The sequence below is a fragment of the Gordionus sp. m RMFG-2023 genome, chromosome 2 (assembly GCF_954871325.1).
Source record: "Gordionus sp. m RMFG-2023 chromosome 2, tfGorSpeb1-WG-v2, whole genome shotgun sequence".
In the NCBI taxonomy this organism is placed as follows: domain Eukaryota; kingdom Metazoa; phylum Nematomorpha; class Gordioida; order Chordodea; family Parachordodidae; genus Gordionus; species Gordionus sp. m RMFG-2023.
In genome coordinates, this window is record NC_088776.1 from 27,257,091 (window position 1) to 27,282,780 (window position 25,690).

Here is a 25,690-nt window from a genome sequence, read left to right on the forward strand (position 1 = left end):
TATTCGCAAGGTTGACCAAAAATTTTTTTTTATTAACTAATCAACTGAATAAAGCACTCATAGATACTAATAAAGCACTAACCATATTCATTGTTTGAATCAATCCTTCTAATCGTTCGGTCAATTTCAGGAAGCTGATGAAAGATTTAAAAATAATAATGGTAATCAAAAACGTATTTTAATAAAAATTCCCAATAGTTTGGGGGCAAAATCCCTCCCTCCATCCCCCTTCAACGTAGCCCCTCTCATAAAAATATCCTGGGTACGTTGTCTGTCATATCCCATCAGAGTGTTTACATCTTTACCAACTACAGAGTTAATTTTTTTATATTTACATTTTATTAATTAAATAGAAAATTTATTATAAAAACTTCTCTTTAAATTAGTTGCGTTTGAATTGAGCTAAGCTAATAGTCAAAATTAGTTAGCTGGTTAGTCAATATGTATATCGACTTGTATTAACTAATTAAATGAATCGATATTAATGTATATAAGAAATATTCCAAATTTCTAACGATTTTTATTTAATCGATCTACACATTTATGGTTACTACTACTTACAATACCGTACTGAATTTTTTTTTTCATCTCCTTAAATCTTGAAGTATTATTGTATTTATTCTGATAATTGTTATGAGTATTCTAATATTAAAGACGATATATAACATTGGATATTTATTATTATTTTTAATTAGTTAAACAAATATTTAAATAGGAATGGTAAATTATAAAAATCTCTGAAGCCTTAATTCTTGGAAAAATATGAAAGAATTTTAATTAAATTTATTTACCATTATCAAAAAATAATAATTTATAGAATTTTTTTTAAATCAAAAAAATTAGCAATAATATATAAATAAATAAATATTTTGGTAGTAATTTTTATAAAATATTTTGATATTAATTTTTATAAAATATTTTAGTAAAAATTTTATAAAATATTTTTCACATTTTAAAACTAAAACAAAAATTGAAGTGAAATATAATATAATATATAAGACTTTTAGATATGAAATTCTTATTGTTTTTTATGTTAGTATGTTTAATTAACGTCATGTACCCATTAAACTTGAATATAAATTCTGAATCAGATCAATCAAACCATTATGTAAGTCATATAATATTGTATCATATAATTAAATCTATTTTTATATGTTTTCTTTAGGAAATTTAAAGTATAATGTAAATTAACATGTTAACCCATTTTTTCTCGACCTGTTAATTTTAGATGGGTTTGGGTTAATATTGTTGAACGGCGCAATTTGAGCTGATTTTTAAAAATGTCTAACCTACTATTTTGCCCCAGAAAAATATTATCTAAGCCTCGAGATTTCAATAGATGTTTAAACCTTTGTTCCATATATGAGAGCAAAATCTTAAAGCTTGCATAATATTTTTCTGGATAAAATATTGTGTTAGCCGTTTTTAAAAATCGGCTCAAAACGAGTCGTTTGGCAACACTAGTTTGGAAAATAATACTCATAATTTAAAAAAAAAGAAGAGAGTATAAGAAAAATTCTCAAAAAAATAGGAAGTAAAATGAAAATTTTATTATTGACAAATGTCAGAATATTGATAGAAGGGTGAAAAGGATATAAAGGGTCCTCAACACACTTCAAATATTTTTAAATCTATTACTCGCCATTTTCTATCTCTAAATTATAGGGAAGGAGGAGATTATTTTAAATTTTAAACAAATCTTTTCAGAAGCATCTATACAAGCCAAAAAGGTTCTTTCGATTACTTATAAATAATATACTCATAATTTTTTCTTAGGGGAAATTTTGCAAAAATAACAGCAATAAAAATAACACTAATATCCATTTAAATTTTGGAATTTAATTACATAAATTTTACTTAATTATCTTTTTTTCGAACTTTATTATTATATTGTAGAGGATTATAAAAATAATTATTCATTGGTATTTTCTTTTATAAAACAGACTCCAATTTTCAAGTACATGAATAATAGAAAAATTTAACTCGAATATTCCTCTGAGTGAATTTATTCATATTTATAAAACTTCATACAAATTATTTTTATCGATACTGAAAAAAAAATTAAAATATCAAGATACAGCGATTTCATTTTGAAATTATCTTAAATTAAAAAGTTTCCAAATAAATATAACCATTAATTTTACTATGAAACCCGGTTTGTTCAACCCTGAAGTTCTATACTATTAATCAATCTAAATAAATAAAACATATTTTGACAGGCGCATACGCAGGAATTTGGTCTGGGGGGGATAAAAAAAATTTTTAAGAAATATTATTGTTAATTAAAAATACTAAGCATAAATTTATTAGGACTAATAAGCTTTTCTAATACACAATTTTAAACTAATGTGAATTAAAAAAATTATATAAAACCGGCATTGAAAAACTATAAATAAATGTGAATTATAAAATATAAAGTGAATATAACCCACGATATGAATCACTTAAATGACCTAAAATTGAAATTTGAATTTTTTGAGCTTTTAAAATATATAAAGTATAAAAAATTTAAATGTTGGAAATATAAATTAGTACACAAAAAGTTTCTTAGGAATAATTGTATTTTGTATGTTTTGAGCTAATTTTTCAATTATCTATCCTTCCTTGGCGTTAAATGCCTATGAATATTCAAAAGATTCAAATCATTCAATCTACTTTCAGATTTTGTATTTCATAGGTATGTTTTTCACAGACTTGCAGGCCCAGCCCCCGAGCCGGACCGTATTTTTAATTTTTTTATAAAAAAACACCCGGGCCAGGCCTGAAATTTTTTTTAGAAAAAATATCCGGGCCAAGCTGTATATTTTAAAACCAAATATTTGAAATCGCCATTATTAGCTATAAAAATCAAAAATAAATATAATTTTTTTTAAAAAATTCGGGCCGGAAAAAATTTAAAAAAAAAATCTGGGCCATGTCCTGCAAATAGTACCTCTGCAAAGCTCTGTTATTCTTCTTAAAAAAGAGAATGTTCTCTCATTAGTTTACTAAAGAGCTGCTAATATATATAACCATTTTAATACATTGGGAGTATAATCTAAAATGTGTTTGAAATAATGCAAAGCATCCATAGCATTTTTTGGGACTGTATCAACCATAGTTAATCTTTAAATCATAGTTATTCAGCTAATAAGGCATCATAAGATATTTTAACATCTTCATGATAAAAATCTAACAAATATTTATATTTTTTTTCTATCACCATATGAAAAAGGTTGGGAGAGGGGACATTTGTTTTATAATACTCTTTTACTGATCCTATATTAATGTTTTGACGATGAGCTTGCTTGCTGCAAGTCGAGGGAACAATTAAACTCGTATACCTCTGCTTTTGACTCAACAATAACATATAAAATATGAAATTCTTCATCAAATTTCCTTGAGTTCTAATAAAATGCTCTCCGCTATTCTCATCTTCTTAATCAAGTCTGAGTTCTAATAAAATGCTCTCCGCTATTCTCATCTTCTTAATCAAGTCAATGTTATGTTTTTGAAAAGTATTACATAAAGTTGTATAATTAAATAATACATTCTAATGAGGAAAAAAATTTGGAATAAGTATTGAATCCAATAATTTTGCTTCTGAGGAAATATTTCTTTCAAGCCATTGTGATATTTCAGTAATAGCATTAATAATCGGCTCTTCTAACTCCATAAAAGCTGTTACTGCTTGATGGCGGAGACTCGATCTCGTTGGAGAAGCTTGCAATTTCTTTCTCCCTGTTGGACAAGGAGTTTCAGAGATAATTATTATTTAACTAGAAATTTAGATAAATATTACACCACTAAAATTTTTAAATAACAGGTAAATTACGCCAAGGAAAACTTGAAATCGAAATTAATTGATAAAATAACTTAGTAGATGAATGTGATAAATAAATGTATATATGAGATAGTAATAAATATTAACAAATATAAATTAATATTAATAATATTTTTGAAAAATATAATCCGGCATCTGCATTTTTTGGCTTTGGGGGGGGGGGATTTGTCCCCCTGCCCCCCCCGCTGCGTACGCCAATGTATTTTGATCCTTAATGTACATATAAACTATTTAAAAATATATAATTTTTATAACACATTATTTTAAAAAAATGATTCGAATTTTTTTTACCAACGTAGGGGAGACCGCGGCATGTTGAGTACAGAGGAACGTCAGCCCACTCCAATTATAATTTAAACTCTTATTTTATAAGACTAGAAGTTGAAGCTTAAAATAGATAATTAGATAATACATAATTGGCTATGAAAAATTTAATTTAATTGCAAAGGGATTTTTACCAAAAGTAACAAAATATAATTGAAACTTATTTGTTTAGATTTATTAAAAAGACTTTTAAAATCTAAAGAAATATTTCACTGACTGACACTTTTCAGATTAGACGGCTGAAATTGGCGGGCTTACACTGTATTGTCTAACTTTTTTAACCAGCTCACCCACCCGCCATTTTTTTAAATTCACCCGCCCATTTGCCATTTATCTAAAAATTTTGTTCACCTGCCCCCTCAATATAAAAATTGTTTTACTTATTTTATTTAAATGTATTTTTACTTACACATATAAATATGCAAAAGTGTGTATTTCGCCTGAAAAATAATTGACCCATTCATCGCCCACACATTGTTTCACAATATTTTTTAACCAGCCCGATCCTCCGCTCATTATTTAAAATCTTCTAAAAACCCACCCATTGCGGACATCCATTCCAGATATGCTGACTCTCATACATATCAAAAAAACTAAGTTGAAACTAATATAATCTTCTGGCAAGCGAGACTATTAGATAATGTATTCCCAAATTGTAATTTTTGGTTGGTATTGAGATAATTGTAAGATACACTCCCGCATTGTGGCAAAGGAAATTTGGAATAATAATAGAGGGAAACTCAAAGATTATAAAATATGATATATTCAAAAAGCTATATGTCGTGGCATAGTCAATTTTTATAATATGTTTTTCACGGGGTTGACTTTGAATAATGACTTTGAATAATCACTTTAACAGTGTATGCTGTAGCCTCACAACCACCTTTAGGCCGACGCCTAATTATTTGGGGTAGAATAAAGAAGATGTAGGCACGATAAATTTGGAAGCAATTAATTTGGATACTAGTTTTCTGAAAAATATGATGGCCTTTCTGACTACATCAAAAGTGAATTGATCAGCAATAGGGGATGTCTAGCTTGTAGTAATTTGAAAGTTTCTTAGTCAAATTAGAATAAGACATCAAAATAATATGCTAAATTTGCTTGAGATGAACATGTTTGAATAAGGATATTGCCCATACATCCCCTGTGCGAAGGAAGCAAAATACCCCCATAAAAAATACCTCCATTCAAAAAAGTTAAATTTTTTTTGACCCCACCCTTAATCATAAACTTCAAAAATTATTTGTAAAATTATTTTTATATTATCAATCTTTAATTTATAATGACTAGTGCTGTAAGGGTTACTTCAAAAAAGAAACTCGTTACGTTTGAAAAAATGAAAGTTAATCGCTATTCAAAAAAGTAACGCGTTACTTAATTTTATTTTTATTAATTTTTTTCCTATAGTGATAATAAAAATAAAATACAAAAATAATGTAATAAAAACTTCGCTGTGCTAAGCACACGCACAACTGGAAACTGGATAAGAAGATAGGTGGGTTATATTATATTTAATAAATAAAAAGTTCAATGGGGAAAATTTATTAAAAATATTTAAAGAATTTTAAAAAATCTTATTAGATCATATTCGTAAGAATCTTCATACAGATCCTCATCAATTTTTATTGACATTATCAGAACTTCATTCAGATCCTCATCAATTTTTATTGACATTATCAGAATTTAATCTGAATTCATATTTTTTAGACATCAAGGTTGAAAAATTGAATTAGGTGCAATCTACACTTACAATGTTTAACTTATTACCCTTAATTTTATTTATTTGTATAAAAAATGTTTTATACTGAGGACATGACAAGTTAATTCATCTTCACCTGAAAATAATTACTATTGACAAAATATTCTTAATAAATAAATTATAATATTAGGGAATATAAATTAACATAATTGCAATATTAAATAGATTAACAATCTTGATTGTATAAAAATTAACAACAAAAATGTAATAAATAAAATAAAAATGAAGAACCTTGGTGGTTGATCTGAATTAAAAACTCGGATATTTTATCAAATTAAAAAAATATATAATATATTTTCTATTTTAAGTAACGTTCAAAAAAGTAAACGCGTTACTCGTTACTTTTTAAACAAGTAACAAATGGCCTTATTTTCCCTCAAAATGTTAATGCGGTTAGTAAAGACGTTACTCTTATCGATGTTTTAAGCACAATAATTATAAAAATATAAACTGTAAAAAATATTTAAAATTAGAAGCAAATAAATATTAAATATTTTTTTAAATTGATAATTTAGACAAATTAGGGGAAGATAAAGCGAAATAAGTTATAATGTTGTCGATATTTAATTGTCTACATAAATTTTGCTTCATAGAAAAAATGTTTAAATTATTAAGAAATGGTTCTTAGATTGTAGGGGAGTCTAGGGTTGTATTTTCCATAAAAATCGAAATGTATAAAATAGATGAAACAAATTTTCCAAAATAAAACGTTAGTTTTATTCTTTACATATTTTTATGCCAGAAATTAATATATAAAATTTTTAAAAATGTAAATTGAAATAAAATTTAAATACACCTGCGGTACCATTTAGCTTTCGCGATGCATGTTATAGCGCTTTATTTTTAGATTTTTAAATTTTATTTATATAATAATGTTAATCCTAAGTAATAAAGGAAACACTGTCAAATATGTTAAATTTAACAGGTTCATCCATATTTCACTTGAAAAACTGTGGTCACTTAAAACATTTATATAATTTATAAAAATTAAGTCCCATTTTCATATTATCATTCATGACCCTAGACAAACTTATGGCTTCTAGTGTTTTTATAAATATAGTGAAATTAATTTTATTAAAAATAGATACCTGCTTAAAAATGGCTAATACGCACCCCGCCAAAACCTACCCCAAGTTTTCGCATTTTATTCAAGATATTATGTTGCCATAAATATTGCCAATATTTTTATCAGTGACCCAGGTCCGGCCTGGCCTTAAGCTCGTCCCAGACACATGGGTTAAAACGTAAATTTAAAAAAAAATCAAGGTCGGTACTATTTTTTTTAAAAAAATACTCGGGAATGCCAAAAATATATATTTTTTAAAAATAGACGAGCCTAATTTTTTTTAAGAAACGGACCGGACCGAATATTGTAAATCGTTATTATAATATATATATATATTAATTAGAAATAAATAAAATATATTTAAAAATTGTGTATCAGAGAACAATATATCACATTCATTCACTAATCATATTTCCTATTTCCATTCTATTATATGTGGATAGAGCCCTGCACGGGCTTAGCCAATCCCGAGCATCGGGATAAGGCGTAGGCATTGGAGACTTTTCTCAGGCTCTGGCTGGTCGGGCTGTAAGAGGCAGCTGCCCTAAAATTAAATATTAGAAATATCTTCTAAATGTAAATCAGAATCACATGTCATTTTTTACCTAACATATTTGACCATCCATAGTAGGAAAGTATCTTTTAAAGAAAAATCATTTTGTGAGGTGTGGGTGGTGATTGTGGGTTTTGAAAATATGCTCGAAATAAAGGCAGTGAATTGGTGGGAGATCCAATCCCTAAACTACCATTGGTGAATAATGAAGCTTGAGCCCATGCAGTTTCATTGAATTTTAGATTCAAAATATTTTAGATTATTCCTTCTCCATAAATACTTAGAGGGATGGGATATTTAAAAGTAGGCCTTGAGCATAGAGCAAAAAGTATGCGTGGAATGTTAAAGTAGAAGAAGAATGATTCATGCGAGTGTAGCAAGTCAAGAAGGTCACCAAGCTTAAGAAGGATATCAAGAGTAGGGTGGAGGAAGACACTGATTGACGTGAATCTGCTTACTGGGGAACCTATATGTGTTAATTCCTCCTTAAAGGTAATTTTGAAATTGTGGGGATTTTGATAGGAGTTTACTTGCACAAATTCGGAGTTTGTGGGGTTGAGAATGACAACAGCATATCGCATTTTCTTGATAGTGTGCAGCCTTATTATTGGTTTTCAATTGGGGTCCACTAACGATTCCATCGTCTATATACTAGACGTGAAGTGAAAGTGAGCATTCTGAATTAATGTTTTGAATTATGTTAATGATTGCAAGACAAAATGAAAGAGATCCTAGTGGATCACCTTATTGGATGCCCTCGGCTGAGATTTTTTTTAAGAGTTGAATTGCAAAATTGATGGAAATTGGTAACAAGAATAAGAAATTTGATGTAGCATGGGAATGACGTGCTCGCTGATTGCAAGAATGAGTTCTGTAAGAGGGTGTTGTATGCATTAGCAAAATCAATTTTGACAAGTGTTTCATTTGTGGGACTGCTTTCCAAATAAAGACGAGTAAGATGTACAACATCCGCCTATGACTCCTCTCCCTAATTCAAATGGGGCGAGAAGGTTAGAGGTCTCATATTTTAGAGACAAGGCGGCTGAAGGTTAAACCAATGGCTATTGGCGTGATATCTTTGTTAGGTTCTGTAAGGTTATAAGTCTGATTCAAAAAGAATGGGGGAAACAAAGCTGGAACATTACAATATAAGATTAGGTTGCACAAGTTTGTGATTTTAAGAAGAATGGAAGTTTGTGAGCTGATCAATAAAGAAGTTCTGCCCTCGAGGAATATGAGTCTGATTCCATCTAGGGCTTTAGCGAAGTCCCTGGAAAGATAGGATTACCTCTTACTTCGTCTGAAGTGAAATCGGAAGCCCAATGAGAATACGATTGTTAATTAGTGTTGAAGTGAAAGAAGGGTGTTTTAAAAGAGTTTTATGTATGTTTCATCTGAGTGGTCAGCTAGAGAATCATAAGAAGAGTATAATTTGAGAGTTCCATTAATATTTAAACAGTCGATTTTCTTTGAAATAAGTTTGGATTTAAGCTCAAGGAGAAGCTTTTTTTATTAAAAAATTGTGTGACCCTTAAACTCTTGGAGATGGGGAGAAACATCGCACGAGGCGTTTTTAATTTGTTGGGTTAAAGAAATTCTTGAGAATTTATCATGTAACCTAAATAAAGGTATTGTAACCAAAGAATAGGAATTAAGCCATCCGTCTCACTGTTAAAGTTTTGCAATTGCGAGGAGATACAATCAGAGAGAGACTTAGCGACTTGTAACCTAGCACCCTTGGGAATTCTTGATATGATATTAGGTTTTCTGGTATTGAGTAGGTCTGAGAAAGGTGTATTAAAAGCAGGATTTAAAGAGTTTATGAAAGGGCTGGGAAGCATGGAAACGTTCTGGGAGAGAGGTGAAAGTCTTGAATGAGGGCACTAATGATTGGTCTATGAACATAAAATACACCATCATTTGTTAAATGTAAAAGTTTCAGGCAGGAAGGGCAGTTGTAATATCATAAAGCGGTAATGAATAGAGCAAGGGCTATTGCCAAATATTAGAATGTAAAGCAAATAACCTGAGTGAATGGAACGACTACATGTGAGAAAAATAAATTAATGTGATAATTAATGAATTTAAAGCTATATCCAGATGCAATAAAACATTGATAAAAAAAGGCGCAATTATGAATGAATTTAAGGTTAAATATATCCAGACGCGAAAATAAAATATGATAAAAAGAAGCTCGAATTGATAAATTTATCCAATTCCACGTGGTTTAAATAAGAGAAATAAAGTCATGTTATGTGTCAAGGAAAATAAAGGCCTAAACTGGGAAATAGGTTTGATTATATTAAGTGAATGAATCAGGATATGTGAAGTCACGATAATGAATACCTCGAAAATGATGCTAGATTAAAAAGAAAAAGATAATCCGAAGCAAAGCGAGCGAATAAAATTGAAACAGAGAAAATTATTAATATGCGATTAATAAATTTTAATTTTTTGCCAACAAACCAATAGACGAGATGAAATATATAAGATATAATTAAATCGCGCGATAAATAATTTAGCGATAAAAAAAATTGTGTTTAATTCAACGGTTTTTATTTAAAAAAATAATGAACTCTGATACAAAAACAGAATAGCTCCAAATTTGACAAAATGTAGCGAAATATTGGTAAGTTTTAATATGTATGATAAGCCACAATTGGATAAGAAAGTGTATAATAGTGCGATAATTAAAGCTGAATGGCGAAATATAAAAGAGATAATTGGAATTTAAAGGAAAAAAGAATACTCAATACTTCCTGTAAGAAGTCTATGAATTGATGTGCGAAAAAAGCAAAGGAATAATAAATATGTAGACAAAAAATATCGAGCAAAGCTCATATTAAATACTTTATATATAAATCTATATTGAAATAGACATGAAAAATATTTAAAAAATGAATAAATATATCAAATTTAAAAAAAAATATTTAAAATAAAGAAGTAATATTTATATTAAAAACTTTTATTTAAAAGGAGAATGCTAAGTGAACAGTTCAGGCCAAGAATTAATTATATAATTGAACCAAATTATTATGATATCAATATTTTGTTTCAATTTATAAAATTGGGAGATATGTTTTTTTCTTTATAAATTGCCCAAAGGAGCAAAATGATATAGCTACGATGGGAACAAAATAGTTATCACCCATCTGGTAGAAATATTTTTGGCATTGTACTCGGTCTGAGAAGAAGATCATGCATATTATTAGAAGGAGCAAGGTGGTCTATGCAAGTAAAATTCCAGATCAAGGGCTTGCCTGATACAAAGGGAACTATAGTTTTGGCGTCAGGGCGTTTCTTATATATGCAGAATATGGGTTCAAGAATGCACGGGAGATTTGTATTGAAAAATATAGCAAGAAGGGTATTTATTTAATTGTGTTGTTTGACAATCATGGTATCCAAAGCAATCTGCGACCTGATTACATTTGTTGCAAGTGTATTGGTTTAAAAATAGTATTCTCAAGCGCAAACTGATTGCATAACAAAATGAGTCGTCATCTATTGATTATTTAAGAAACTGAGTAGAAATCGAGCCATTCATGGCCGGAGTTGTTTAAATTAAGTGTCCTAAGGAGGGATTTGTATTAGTGATGATCGCCAAAGTTGAGGTAAGCGAAGGAAAGAGATTCCCTATATCCCAGTCTCTTTATTTTAATGAACCTTCTTGTTACATGTTCCCCCAGAAGGCTTACGAGAAATCAAATAACCAAAATTTAAATAGTCTATATAGAATTTTCAAAATAAAAAGAATTTCTAAAAAGTACCACAATCATCATGGGATACAATATTTTCCTATGAATCAATTGCTTCAAAGGTCTGTACCCAAATGGAAGGTTTAGTAAGTAGTTGTTTTTTACCCTCCCTCCTCTCACGTTGGAGCCACTGAATAGAGAAGAACATGTATGAATAGTGAAGTGTGAGCAAAAAAGGAATGGGGGAGTTTTATTGGAAAATTTGCTAATGACTCTGCAAGGTTGACATGAGGATCTTTTATCTTAATCAGGCCTGTGAGACAATCTATTGAAAGGATGAGTGGATGAAGGATAATGTTACAGCATTTGTGGTCTAATATATATATATATTAAGCTGCATGTGATATGTGTGTAAATAAATAGGAAAATTTTTTTAAATAAAGCAAAATGGGTTCACATATATATTATATACCACAAATGTAAAGATAAAATAATTAAAAAATATCTTTTGAAATATATGAATATATAATATAAATGGAATATAATTTAAAATAATTATAAATTGACTAATATATTATTATAAATTGTATTAATATTTAAATTATAAATAAATAAAAAAAATTTATGGAAACATTTTATTAGTATAATCATTTTTTTTCACAATTAATAAAAGTGTGATCTAAAAATAGATTCTGGTACGAAAGATGCGATAATATTTGATATATGGACAAAGAAATGGTCAGATAAGTTATATAACCTTCACATTGGATGAGATATATAAGTTTGATATCAAATATATACGTAAGCAACAGAATATATAACACAGAAACATATTTTATAGAAATCATTCTCTTTTAATAGATAAAGTTGAAGATGTATTCAATTGTCTTCATTAAAATTAAATGTTCCTATTCATTGGCATTGAGTAGGATAATCTTGAAAGTGTGATTGTAACAAACAAATGTCTAGAGGTAAACGCAGACCTAATATCTTATTCATGGCCCGCTCGCTTACGCTGACCACTAAGATTTTATACCCATCTCCCGATGTTAATTTTTTACCCGGACCCGTCTACTCATGAATGTCAAAATTTTTATCACATCCGTCATGCTCGAAAATTTTAGGACCATTTTTAAATGACATTTTTCAAATTTTTTATTCATCAAATATTATAATTCTGTCCTTTTTTCATATTTTCGCAGTTATAACAAAAAAAATAATAATTATAAAATCGTCCTTCATATTTTTGTAGCAATTAAGAATTTACTACTAACAAATATTGTTGTTTCGATTCGAGCAGATTTTTTAAAATGACTCACTCAATATTTTAGCCAGAAAAATATTGCCTAAGCCTCAAGATTTTGTTAATAGATGTCCAAACCATTGAGCCATCTATGAGCAAAATTTACAGGCTTACGTAATATTTTTCTGGATAAAATACTGAATTAGCCATTTTTTAAAATTGACTCAAATCGAGCCGTAAACAACATTACTCACATAACATTTATAAATCAAAATTACTTTTTGTTTAAAAATGAAAATATTAGTAGCATTCGACTTTCCTCCAGAAATTTAGTAAAAGAAAAATAATCAAATTTAGGCCTACCTCGATGAGCAAAATCTCCAAGCTTGCATAATATTTTTGGCTAAAATATTGGGTTACCCTTTTTAAAAGATCGAACCGTTTAACAACACTAATGCTGAGCAAGCCTTGACATCTTCTACCCTACAGCAACGCCACTAAATAAGAGTGGTCATTATTTTTCAATGTTCTAAAATTGCAATTACTATAAATTGGCTTAAAAATAATCAATCATCTACAGTAAATGTATATATAATTCTAATTCAGATATTAGAATTTACATCTTTACCATTTTTGTTGAAATGTTACTATATCTTATAAATTATTTAAAAAATCCCGAAATCAGGATGGGACATTAAGTTGCAAAATAAATTAATCAGCCTAATGAATTTATAGTCGTCAGTATTATAATGGCTACTACAATCATGTCAACGAGGTTTTCATTATTATTATATTTCATTAAATTAATTGTTTATTTTTCAATCAGTATAATTACCGAAAATTTTTCCAATTAAAGGATTATTTTTTACATTTATTTTGTATTATATTTTTTAATTTTGTTTTTACTATATTTTGACAAATGAATACACGCTTCTTATAGTATACATGTTGTATGCTTCTGAGAGAGTAATTTATATATAATTATGATATTACAAATCTATCTTTATATAAAATTCGCCTTAGGTTGTTGTAAAATCGAAAAGTCATTCAAAATAATATAATTGGAGAAAATAATGTAGCATAGGTCACGGTATATCGGAACGGCCTTTGTAAAAATGCGGATAAAATAAAAAGAGTATGATATAACACGTAAAAAGCGCTTCCGAAATTATCAATAATACGCTAATAAAAACTAAAAATTTGGAAAAACCAAAAATAATTTTGAACCCCTTTCCATTCAATAATATAATCTACGTTAAAAATTAGTTAGGAAAGAATCAAAAGATCATTCCCGAGATTTTATATTGGCATGGTTACGTTCGATCTTTCCCCATCACCCGTTAGAGTTAGTAGAAATGGGATCAAAATTTTCACTTAAAAATAATTTACATTTCATAATTTATCCAACCCAAAATAAAATATATATTCTACATTAAAATTCAAGGATATATTTACCATTTTAAAATGTGAAAATCAATTTATATAATGAAAAAATATATTTAAAAAAAGTTATTTAATTAAAATTATAATTGTTATTAAGTCAAGTCAAAAAGAAAAAAATAAATAGGTCGGCATAATATAAGATCTTTATAAAGACCACTAGTTATATATAGATAATTTGTAAAAATACAAAATATATTAAAATATTAGAAAATATATATATATATATATATACATATTGATTTTTAATAACCATCTATGTAAAATCCTTCCTAGGCTTATAGAATATAGATATAGAGCCGACGAACAATAAGGACGATCAGGCGCGTATGCAGGAATTTGGTCTGGGGGGGGGATAATAAAATTTTTTAAGAAATATTATTGTTTTTTAAAAACATCAAGCATAAATTTATTAGGACTAATAACTATTTTTAATACACAATTTTAAATTAATGTGAATTATAAAAAAATTATATGTAAAGAATCACTTAAATGACCCAAAATAGAAATTTGAATTTTTTGAGCCTTTACACAAAAAGTTTCTTAGGAATAATTGCATTTTATATGTTATATATTTACAATGTAAAATCCAATCTTCGTTGTGATTGAGCTAATTTTTCAATTATTTCATCCATGCTTGTCGTCAAATGCCTATGAATATTCAAAAGATCTAAACCTTTCAATCTACTTTCAGATGTTGTACTTCTTGGTATGTTTTTCAGAGACCTGCAGGCCCGGCCCCCGGGCTGGCCAGTATTTTAATTTTTTTAAATATACCCGGGCCCGAAATTTTTTTAAAAAAAACCCAAGCCGGGCCTGAAAATTTTTTTAAAAAACCTGGGCCGGGCTTGAAAATTTTAAAAAAAAAACCAGGCCGGGCCGTAAAAAATTTTTAAAAAAAATCCGAGCCGTGCCCTTCAAATGGTATTTCTGCAGGCCTCTGTTATTCTTCTTGAAAAAGAGAATGTTCCCTCATTAGTTTACTAATGGGAAGAGTTTATAAACCCTTTTAATACATAGGGAATTTAATCTAAAATGTGTTTAAAATAATGCATAGCATCCATAGCATTTTTTGGGACTATATCAACCATTGTTAATCTTATAAACATAGTTATTCAGCTAGTAAGGCATCATAAGATACTTTAACATCTTCATAATAAAAATCTAACAAATATTTTTTTTTCTTTCACCATCTGAAAAAGGTTGGGAAGGCTTTTGTGGAAGTAATATTTGCAGATTAGTAAGTGCTGCATGATGAATTAAAAATTCATTTATTTGGGTTATAAATGTATCTGTATTTAAGATATACTCTTCTACTTATCCTATATTGTTTTAACGATGAGCTTGCCTTGCTACAAGTCGAGAGAGACAAATATTAAACACGTATAGCTCTGCTTTTGACTCAAAAATAAAATATGAAATTCTTCATCAACATTAGCCTTAATTTCCTTGAGTTCTGATAAAATGCTCTCCGCTATTCGCATCTTCTTAATCAAGTCAATGTCATGTTTTTGAAAAGTAATACTTAAAATAGTTGTATAATTAAATAATATATTCTAATGAGAAATAAAATTTGGAATAAGCATTGAATCCAATAATTTTCTTGCTTCTGAGGAAATATTTCTTTCAGGCCATTGTGATATTTCAGTAATAGCAAATAATTGGCTCTTTTAACTCCTTAAAAGCTGTTAATGCTTGATGGCAGAGACTCTATCTCGTTGGACAAGGTTGCAATTTTTTTTCCCTGTTGGACAAGAAGTTTCAGAAATAATAATTATTTGACTAGAAATTTGAAAATGGTAGAAAAATATTACGCCACTAAAAATTTGAAAATAATAAGTAAATATTACTCCGGAAAACTTAAAATCGAAATTAATTGATAAAATAACTTAGTTGATAAATGTGATAATAAATGTAATTAAATATATATTTAATATGAGATACGAATAAATATAAATTAATATAAACAATAATATTTTTGAAAAATACATCCGGCATCTGCATTTTTTGGCTTTGGGAGGGGGGGCATCGCACCCTATCGAGTGGCAACTATTATTCTTATGCCGCAGTTGGAGTATTCTATTCCGTAGGATCTTGTTCCACAGCCCAGTTATTCTATGCCGCTGCCGACGCCGCGAGGAATGAATTCTATCTGGAGACAGGAATATTGCCACGAGGGGGGGGGGATTTGCCCCCCCTCCGCTGTGTACGCCAATGAGGACGATTAAATTACTGTGAGAAGCAATTATATTGGCAATTTTTATTTTTATGTACCACCCACCTGGGCTATGTCAACTACGGGCCAGAATTTCCTTAGTAGGGCCTTCAAAAATTATAATGGAACGGGCCGAGCATGTTATACAAATAAAAAATTCGGGTCAAGCGGCAATAGTATAAATAAAATTGGGCCAGGCCAGGCTTTCATAACATTTACATTTTTTAATTATATAGGGTTTCTTTATAATTATAAAACTAAAATAAGAAAAATTTTACCCAAAAAGTTAATTTTTCTTTTTTTTTTCTTTTATAGTTATTTCATTTCTTCATTTTATAATTTACTTAGAATGAAATGTGGAATTTATGGTTCCACGGGCAGAATTCCAATTTGATAATTCTTCGTACAAAAATAATAATTTATTTATTCAATTTAAAATTAAATCCAAAACTTTCGTATAAAAAATATAATTTCTTGATTTAATTTACAATTAAATATAAAACTTTTGTATAAAAAATATAAATATTTTATTCAATTTACAATTTAATCCAAAAACAATTTATCAAAAAATAATAATATCTTTTTTCTCCTTTTTCCTTCAAACATAATAAACAAATAACGTTATTTTAAAAAATACACAACACTCTCCAACATCAATCACCATATATCCCTATCATATATTCATAATTACAACACTTCATAACATATTTTTTTAGAAAATTATGGCATCAGATTTATTTCCGATATTTCTTGCTTAAATAAAATATATAAAATATTTTTCTTTTCTTTTTAATAAAATAAATTAAAATGTTAAATAAAAAAAATAAAAACCATGGAGAAAATAGGCTATTATTATATGATATGATGAAATGAAATGAAGGATGGTAAGGACTAGAAAGAAAGAAATTGAACACAACTTTTGGAATAAAATAATGATAAATAGATAATATTAAAAACAAACTAATTATATTTTAAATTTTATTAAATTAAAATTTTTTCGATCTTATATATTATTTTATTTTTTTGTAAAAAAACAAATATTTTTTAAATAAATAAAAATATTAATGATAGATGGCGTTAATAAATATAAATTATATATACAATTTGGCATGGTAGTAAAATAATAATTAATATTTTACTAACATTGAAATATTAGATATAAAATGAAAAATATTAAATTATTTAATAATATATTATATGACATTTGCATAAATTTTAATATCTGTTTGGTAAATAAAAAAAATATTGATTTAAATCAAATATGAACATAGTAGTATAATAATAATAAAAAAGGAAATATATAATAAAATATTGGAGAATATGTTGTGACAGTGTTATAAAAAGTATTGAGGTTAGGAAGGATCATCTTGTGGAATGAGACTGCCTATGAAGCTAATATAATTAGCCTTGTGTATTGCGATGGCGAGCTTTGCCTTAAGAAGAAGCCCTCGCGGGGTTCACCGGTTAGTTGACGGATGTGGGAGCCGAGTTCCTTGAAAAAGGATAAGGCATATTTCCCAAAAGTAGTAAGGGTAGTGGAAATGATGGGGATGAAAATATATTCTTGAGAGATTTCAGAATATTTCGCTATTTTAAGTGACTCCTTTTTCTCAAGTATATTAACTGTTTGATTTGATGGAGCGAGTGGATCAATGCAAGAGTAGTCCCAGACCAGGAATTGACCGCGCTTCCAAGGAATTTGCGAAATTCTGTCAGGCCGTTTCCCATCAGATCTGAAAAGACCAGAAGGTTCAAGAGTGGAGGGGATTTAAGAGGATCTAAAAGCTCTAAGGATGATTGAATTGCATAGATTATGTCTTACAATTCGACTTTTACATGAGCGACAATGAAGACTATGTCTACCATTGCCCAAAACTGCAGAACCACAACCTGAACATATGTGGGGTTGGGTAATAAGACAATTTAATCGAATACCAATCGCTGTAATTGCAGATTAACAGACGGAATAGCTTCGAGAAACTCATGACCTGAACCATTAAGCAGAGAAGAGAATAAGGGACGGTCAGATAATTGCATTGGAAAGGAGTGATTCAACGCAGAGTGCAATAATAGGCCTATCCCAGTCCTTCTGCTTATTCGATTCGGGAAGAGGGTGATCCGCAGTAATTCGAGTCTTCCATTCGATGATTGCTTCATTATAAGACGAGTCGAGTTTTAAAGAATTAGGATTTACTATGTTTTTAGTTAAAAGGCAACTGGTTATGAAGGCTGTTAAGGCGAGATCGGAAGGAGATCTGAAACCTAGACCTCCCATTTTAGTGGGTAAAGAGGCTTGTGTCCATGCAATTTCATCAAATTTAAGATATTTTCGATAAGGATTTTGATTCCATTTTTATAAACTCCTAGTGGAATGGGGAATTTAAATATGGCGGTTGAACGAAGTGCGTAAAGAATACGGGGAATATTGAAAATATTTTTCACAAGGAAAAAGGCTTTATGAAAGGGAAGTAGGGAAAATAAATCTGCCAACTCAAATAAAGTATCCAAAGTGGACTGAAGAAAGGAAGAAATAACAGAGTTACCACCAACGGGGGCTCCCAGATGATAGAGACCATCAAGAGTCGTTAGTTTGAATTTGTTTGTATTAGGTTCGATTGTATTGATAGATATAAATTCTGATTTCTCTGGATTAATGGAGAGTCCAATATAAGATCCGGCCACCTTGATGATGTTCACGGCTTTATTGACCTCAACATTGGATCCTCCATGGATACCATCATCAATACCAGGAATGCAAGGATAAGCAGACAGAATTAATTGATTTAATGATGTCATTAATACCTAAACAAAAGAATAGGGAACCTAGGGGGTCTCCCTGCTGAATGCCCTCGACGGAAGGAATTTTAAAGGTATCAAACTGAAGAGTGGAGGATTCATATTCATAAAAATTAAATATTATATTTAATTTAATTTTTTTTTCTATCCAAAAAACAACTAATGCAAAAATTCGTAACTAGCCTAAGCAGGAGGATCAGGCCTTGCTGATCTCTGATACTTAGCATATATTAACTAATTACATGTAACCAAACTCACAAATTATGCATCATCAATGGCAACTTATAAATTTATAATTTCTTTTTGAAAAAAATTAGTCTAAAATTTTATAGCAAGATTTTGTATTTATAACAGTTTATAAAAGGTCAGAAGTCTAGATATACTTTTTTAAAAACAATTCAATTCCATTATCATTAATAGAAGACGCTATTCCCTTTGCATAAGCCAACAAAATTAATTTTAGTTTTAAAGATACTATTGAGACTAATAGACTCTAAAGAATAAAAATGAGGATTCGATAAGCATCAGGATCGTAGCCAGAAATATTTTCTTGTAAGTAACCGCCCAATGTTGATAATATTATCTGCATTATTTATTAGGGTCAAAGTATGGTGGTAAGCCACTCCCTCCTAACAGTAGTTACAGAATGAGCACAATATATGTAAATTTATTAATCTCACCTAAACTTATTCGTGATTTTTGTTATTTTGGAAATATTTTTTTTAATTAATGTGTTTTCAGTGAAATAGTTGTTATTATTAAATATACAACAAAAGGTGGTAAACAAACAAAGATTTAATATTAATTTATTAAAATAAAAAGGGGAAAGCAATTAAATAAGCTTAAATTTCACGTTTGAATATTACAAAAGAAATTATGTTAGAAATTAATTTATTATGAAAAATAACAAATATTGAATCTTGAAAAAATTTTAATTTTAATGTTGTAAATATTATTGAGCTCTTACATGGATTTATTCTAATTTTACTTATTTATATAATCACATGAAACCAGGCGCGTAGCCAGGAATTCTTTAAGGAGAGGGGGGGGGGTATAATTTTTATATATTGAAATAAATTTCTTTGGAGCATCAATTTTTTTAATAAAATAAATCTTCATATGAAATTTATTATATTATAACCAACCCTATTTTAAGGAATAACAACTTTGGACTAAAAAATTGTTGGAAAAAACAAAATAATGTTTAAAAAGATTTATAGCTAAATTTATATAAAGGTATGTAAACAACAATAAATATTGGAATATGAATATTTAAAATGTTAAATAAAATATGGTTCATAATTGTAAATTTAATCGTCTTTGTGATTGCGTCAAATTTTGAATAATTTGTCCATTGATTGATTTTAGAACTCGATGAATATTATAAGAAGGCTAAACCATTCAACCTACTATCTGATGTGGTACTCCTAAGATAAGTTTTTAATCTCCTTAATAACGGGTTCTTTCATTTGTGCTTGTGCTTATTGGTAATGTTGTCAAAATATATAGTAGTTTTAATATATTTTTAAAAAACTTCTAAATATATTTGAAACTATACCAATATTTGAATTCAGAAATCAATTGGCTTTCAGATTAAATATCCACTGAATAAAATTCAACCATATATTGAACAAGATTTAATATTTTCAGAAAGTATAGGCAATAAAATTTGTAAATTAGATAGCGCATTTTGGTGAACCACACATCTTTCATGAATTTGAGTCAAGAATGTGTCTAAAAGTGGAATAAAGCTGTTATTTTATAATAGCTCTCAATTGATTCCACAATTATTTTGGAACGATTTTTTTGTTAAGGTGCAAGTCGAGGCTTGCGGATCTCAAAATCATATAGTTTTGCTTTCTCCAACAATCACAAAAATTTCATGAAATTCATGATCAATATTCTTTCTTAATTTTTGAAGTTGCAATATAATTACATTGACCATTCTCATAATTTTCCACAAATCTATATTATTCTTTTGAAAAATATCACACAAAATTGTTGTGCAATTATATAACTTTTTAATACATTATAATGCAAAAAAAAATTGGTTGTCTTATTTAATCAAATTAAGTATCTGCTTTAGATAAAATATTTGGTTCAGACCATTCCGATATTTCTCCAAGAGCACTCAAAATAGGCTCTTCTAGAACCAAAATTGAGGTAATCACTTGATGTTGTACACTCCAATAGTTTCTTTCTTCTTGTGGAAGAAGAAGTCTCAAAAATAATTATATTAAACAAATTTTGTCTCATTGAATATCTGAACATTACATACATCTAGAAATTTTGCCTAATCATAGTTATTAGTAGAAATAAATTAAATAGAATTACACTTAAGCAAGAGATCAGAAATCAGATATGGCTAAGTTAAGTGAATCTGGGGGTGAGTGATTTTCCCTCCTCTCCACCCTATCTACGCGCCTTTGTTTTCAAAAAATATATATTTTGTTTCGGGGGGGGGGGGGGGGAGGGATTTTTCCCCTTCTGGCTACGCGTTTGCATGCAACAATATTTAAAGTACCAAAATATTTTATAATATTTTGCAAGTTATAAAAATAAAATTTGAATAAAGTTTTTTATAATATAAAAATGTTTCCCATTCAAAAAAAGAAAAGTCCCAATCTAAAAAGGAAAAGGTCCGATAAAACAAGGAAAAGGGTCAATCATAAAAGGAAATGGGTCAATCATAAAAGGAAAAGTGTCAATCAAAAAAGGAAAATTAAATTCTCAAAAGGAAAGGAAAAGTGTCAATCAAAAAAAGGAAATTGCCATAAAAGGAAAATCTTATTTTTTTAAAAAAATAAATTTATATTTTTCTTATTATATCTTTTCTCAATTTATTTTTTTTCTCATTTTTGATAATTCTTTTGTCTTTTTAAAAAAAATTAATAATTTTTCCCTTATTTTTCTTAACCTCTCTGCTCCATATTTTTAACAATTCTTTACTTTTATTTTTACTTTTCATGATTCCTTATATTGTATCTTTTTCATACATTTCTAACTTTTTCAATCTCTTAAAGTTATTTTTAATCCTTTTTAGGATTTACATTTAATTTTCACTAAATTTTTAGCAGACAATTTTTTATTAGAATTGTTTGCATATCAAATTATTTAATTATAATTGCTAAATTAAATTAATCGTTTGGTTATAATATACCTTTTTAAAATTAAATAAGTTTGAACTGTAACCAAACGATATGTAAATTAATAAAACATAATCATTTTTAAATTCTTATTTTTAAAATTTTTATATTTATGCAAGAAGTATTCAATATTTTTGAGCAAGTAAATAATTTTTTTTGTAATTATTTTTAAAACTATATTCTTTGATTTATGAATAATTAAACGTAAAATGAGGTAAATGATATAATCTAAAGGATTTTAATTTTTTTTTTCATCCTTCCATTTGTTGAGTATATATTTTAAAAAGAATTTTTTTTTGTTTTAAAATATAAAATTATGAAGATATGGTAAAAACAAGGGGAAAAAACATTAATAGTGAAACAAAGCTCTAATACAGGGTTTCCCATTCAAAAAGGAAAAGTCCTAATCAAAAAAGAAAAGTTTCAATCATAAAAGGAAAATGGCTAATCATAAAAGGAAAAGGTTCAATCAAAAGGGGAAAAGTGTCAATCAAATAAGGAAAAAGTTTAATCAAAAAAGTAAAAGTGTCAATCAAAAAAGGAAATGTTCCAAAGGTATAGGAAAAGTGTCAATCAAAAAAGGAAAATTGTTATTTTTTAAAATATTTTTTTGTCAATTTTTCTTAAATTTTTATTATTCCTTCTTATTTTATTTCTAACTTTTTGCGATTTCTTTTCTTTATTTTTCTTACTATCTTTTCTCAATTTATTTTTCTTCTCATTTTTGTAATTCTTGTCTTTTTAAAAATAATGTATAAATTATCCTTTATTTTTCTTCACCTCTCTGCTCCATTTTTTTAAACAATTCTTTACTTTAAGTCATTTTTAATCTTTATTTTTAATCTTTTCTCAATTTTTTTCTTCTCAATTTTGATAATTTTTTTTTATAATTATATTTAATTTTCATTATATTTTTGGCAGACAATTTTAAATTATAATTTTTTACATATCAAATTATTTAATTACAATTACTAGATTAAATTAATCGTTTGGTAATAATGTACCTTTTTAAATTAAATAAATTTGAAATGTAATATCAAACGATATGTAAATTATATAAACATTTTTAAAATTTTAATATTTATGCATATCCAATATTTTTGGGTAAAATTCCTAATAAGAATTATTAAAAATGAGAAGAAAAATAATGGAGAAAAAATCAAAAAAATAAAGATTAAAAATGACTTAAAGAGATTGAAAAGGTTAGAAATTTATGTAAAAGATTACAATATAAGGAGAAAAAAGAATATTGTTGTATGATGAAAAAAAGTAAAGAATTGTTAAAAAAATAGAGCAGAGAGGTGAAGAAAAATAACGGAAAATTTATAAATTATTTTTAAAAAGAGAATTATCAAAAATGAGAAGAAAAATAAATTGAGAAAAGATAGTAAAAAATAAAGAAAAGAAATTGCAAAAAGTTAGAAATAAAATAAGAAGGAATAATAAAAATTTAAGAAAAATTTACAAGAAAAAAAATTTTAAAATTATTTTAAAAAATAATGATTTTCTTTTTTGAATGAAAATTTTCCTCTTTTTCCTTATGGGAATTTTCCTTTTTTATTGACACTTTTCCTTTTTTGTTTGATACATTTCCTTTGTTTGACACTTTACTTTATTGAACGAACTTTCGCCTTAACCTTTTGGACTTTTCCTTTTTTGATTGACATTTTTCTTTTTTGATTGGGCTTTTTCCTTTTTTGATTGAATCTTTTCCTTTTTTGATTCGACATTTTCCTTTTATGATTGAAACTTTTCCTTTTTTAATTGGGACTTTACCTTTTTTGAATGGGAAACCATGTATAAAAAATTGTCTGCTAAAAATATGAAAATTAAATATAATTCATAAAAGGATTATCAAAAATGAGTAGAAAAAAAATAAAGAGAAGATAAAAAATTAACATTAATAATGACTTAAAGAGATTGAAAAGATTAAAAATGTATATAAAGGATTACAATATAAGGAGAAAAAATCATGAAAAGTCAAAATAAAAATAAAGAATTGTTAAAAATATGGAACAGAGAGGTGAAGAAAAATAACGGAAAATATATGAATTATGTTTAAAATGACAAAAGAATTATTAAAAATAAAAAGAAAAATTATAGAAGAAAAATAATGATTTAAAGGTGAAAAAAATAACACATAGCCAAAAATAACACATTGCGGGTAACATATACACTGTCTTATACTCGGTGCAGTATGATGTGTTGTATGTAGATTTTATAGTACAATAAGTAATAATTATATATGTGCAATTAATATTATTTTATAATTGTAATATTATTTTATTATATTCACAATTGCAATAAGTATGTTATATGTTCAATTAGTATGATTTTATATGTGCAATTCTTAAATAAAATATGGGACTCTCATTTCATATGAGTCTTTTTTAAATAAAAATGTGATATCTGTAATATTGTGTTTTTAACCCATCGTTTTAGATTTTATTCAAAAATCTAAGAAATAATAAAAACTTGTATAATATGAATAAGCTATCGTGATTCTGACACTTGTTATGATTCAGACTGGAAAAACTATTCATTCTTTTATTTTACCTTATCGTTTATTTCAAATTTTTCTTCTTTCCACAATATAAATATTTACTACCTACTACCTCATGCCTTGCCTAGGGTCATGAGCAAAATAAAACTATTAAAACAAGACTTCGATGTATTTTCTTATGAATTTAACCATTTTATCAATGGAACAAAATTATTTAGACAATTAAATATCGATGAAATTATAATTTCTTTCGCTTTATGTTCCCATAATTTGTATAAATTATTAATTTCAAATTTTTTTTGCTTCCATATTTTTTAAAGTTTATAATAATTTTCTATATTTTTATACTTATTATATATTAAAATGCATTAAAAACTATTTTGCTTATTATTTTTTAAATATATAATTGAGGGTAAGAGTCAATTTTTTTTAACTGCTTCTTTTTGTTAAGGGGATATTCTTTACAGGGAGTCTTACATTTCCTTAGTTCAGTTGGTGTAGAGGCCACTGCGTTTTATAGTTTATGATTCCTTTATAAGGTACTCTGTTCATTGATTAGAAAAACTTTATTGATTTTATATGTTTTTATTAAAATATTAAATAACGTCATAATTTAATATATATACAAGAAAAAATATCTTCGAGTACTGTCTGTGGCCTAGTCGATAAGTGTAATCACCTATCATATAGATCTTGGTTCGAATCTAGAAAAGACCAAATTTTATCCAAAAACTAACTAGGTGATTCTGTGATATGGGATATGATATATAGAATATCAGAAGCAATCGCATAATTTCATATATATATTTTAAAATAAAATTGGGTTCTACTTCATTTAAATTCGTTGTTTAGTCAATTAAATCTTTGTTTAACAAATTGTTTTATGATGAACAACGCTATATTATTACCCATTGATAAAACAGATTTAGCAAGTATATTTTTTATGCTAAAGATCTGAAAAGAGCGCCGTTCTATTTTGGCCTGTTTACAATTTTTGCGTAAGTTACACCGGCCCGTTATATTTTTTATCCAGCCTAGTCCATTATTATTTTTTTTAAAATGTATGCTCGTCCCTACCCAGCCTGGCCCTAAAACTTTACTAAAACTCCGCCACAACCTCT

At 27.5% G+C, this 25,690-nt stretch overlaps 1 protein-coding gene across 1 annotated transcript in view; it reads left to right on the forward strand.

Moving 5' to 3' along the window:
* Nucleotides 1-968: 968 nt before the first annotated feature.
* Nucleotides 969-25,690, forward strand: part of LOC135925116 (uncharacterized) — a 40,941-nt gene continuing 16,219 nt past the window's right edge. Inside the window, exon 1 of the mRNA XM_065460300.1 lies at nucleotides 969-1,108. Coding sequence (XP_065316372.1) covers nucleotides 1,010-1,108 — 99 coding nt within the window. The 5' untranslated portion in view covers nucleotides 969-1,009. The remainder of the gene's footprint in view (nucleotides 1,109-25,690) is intronic.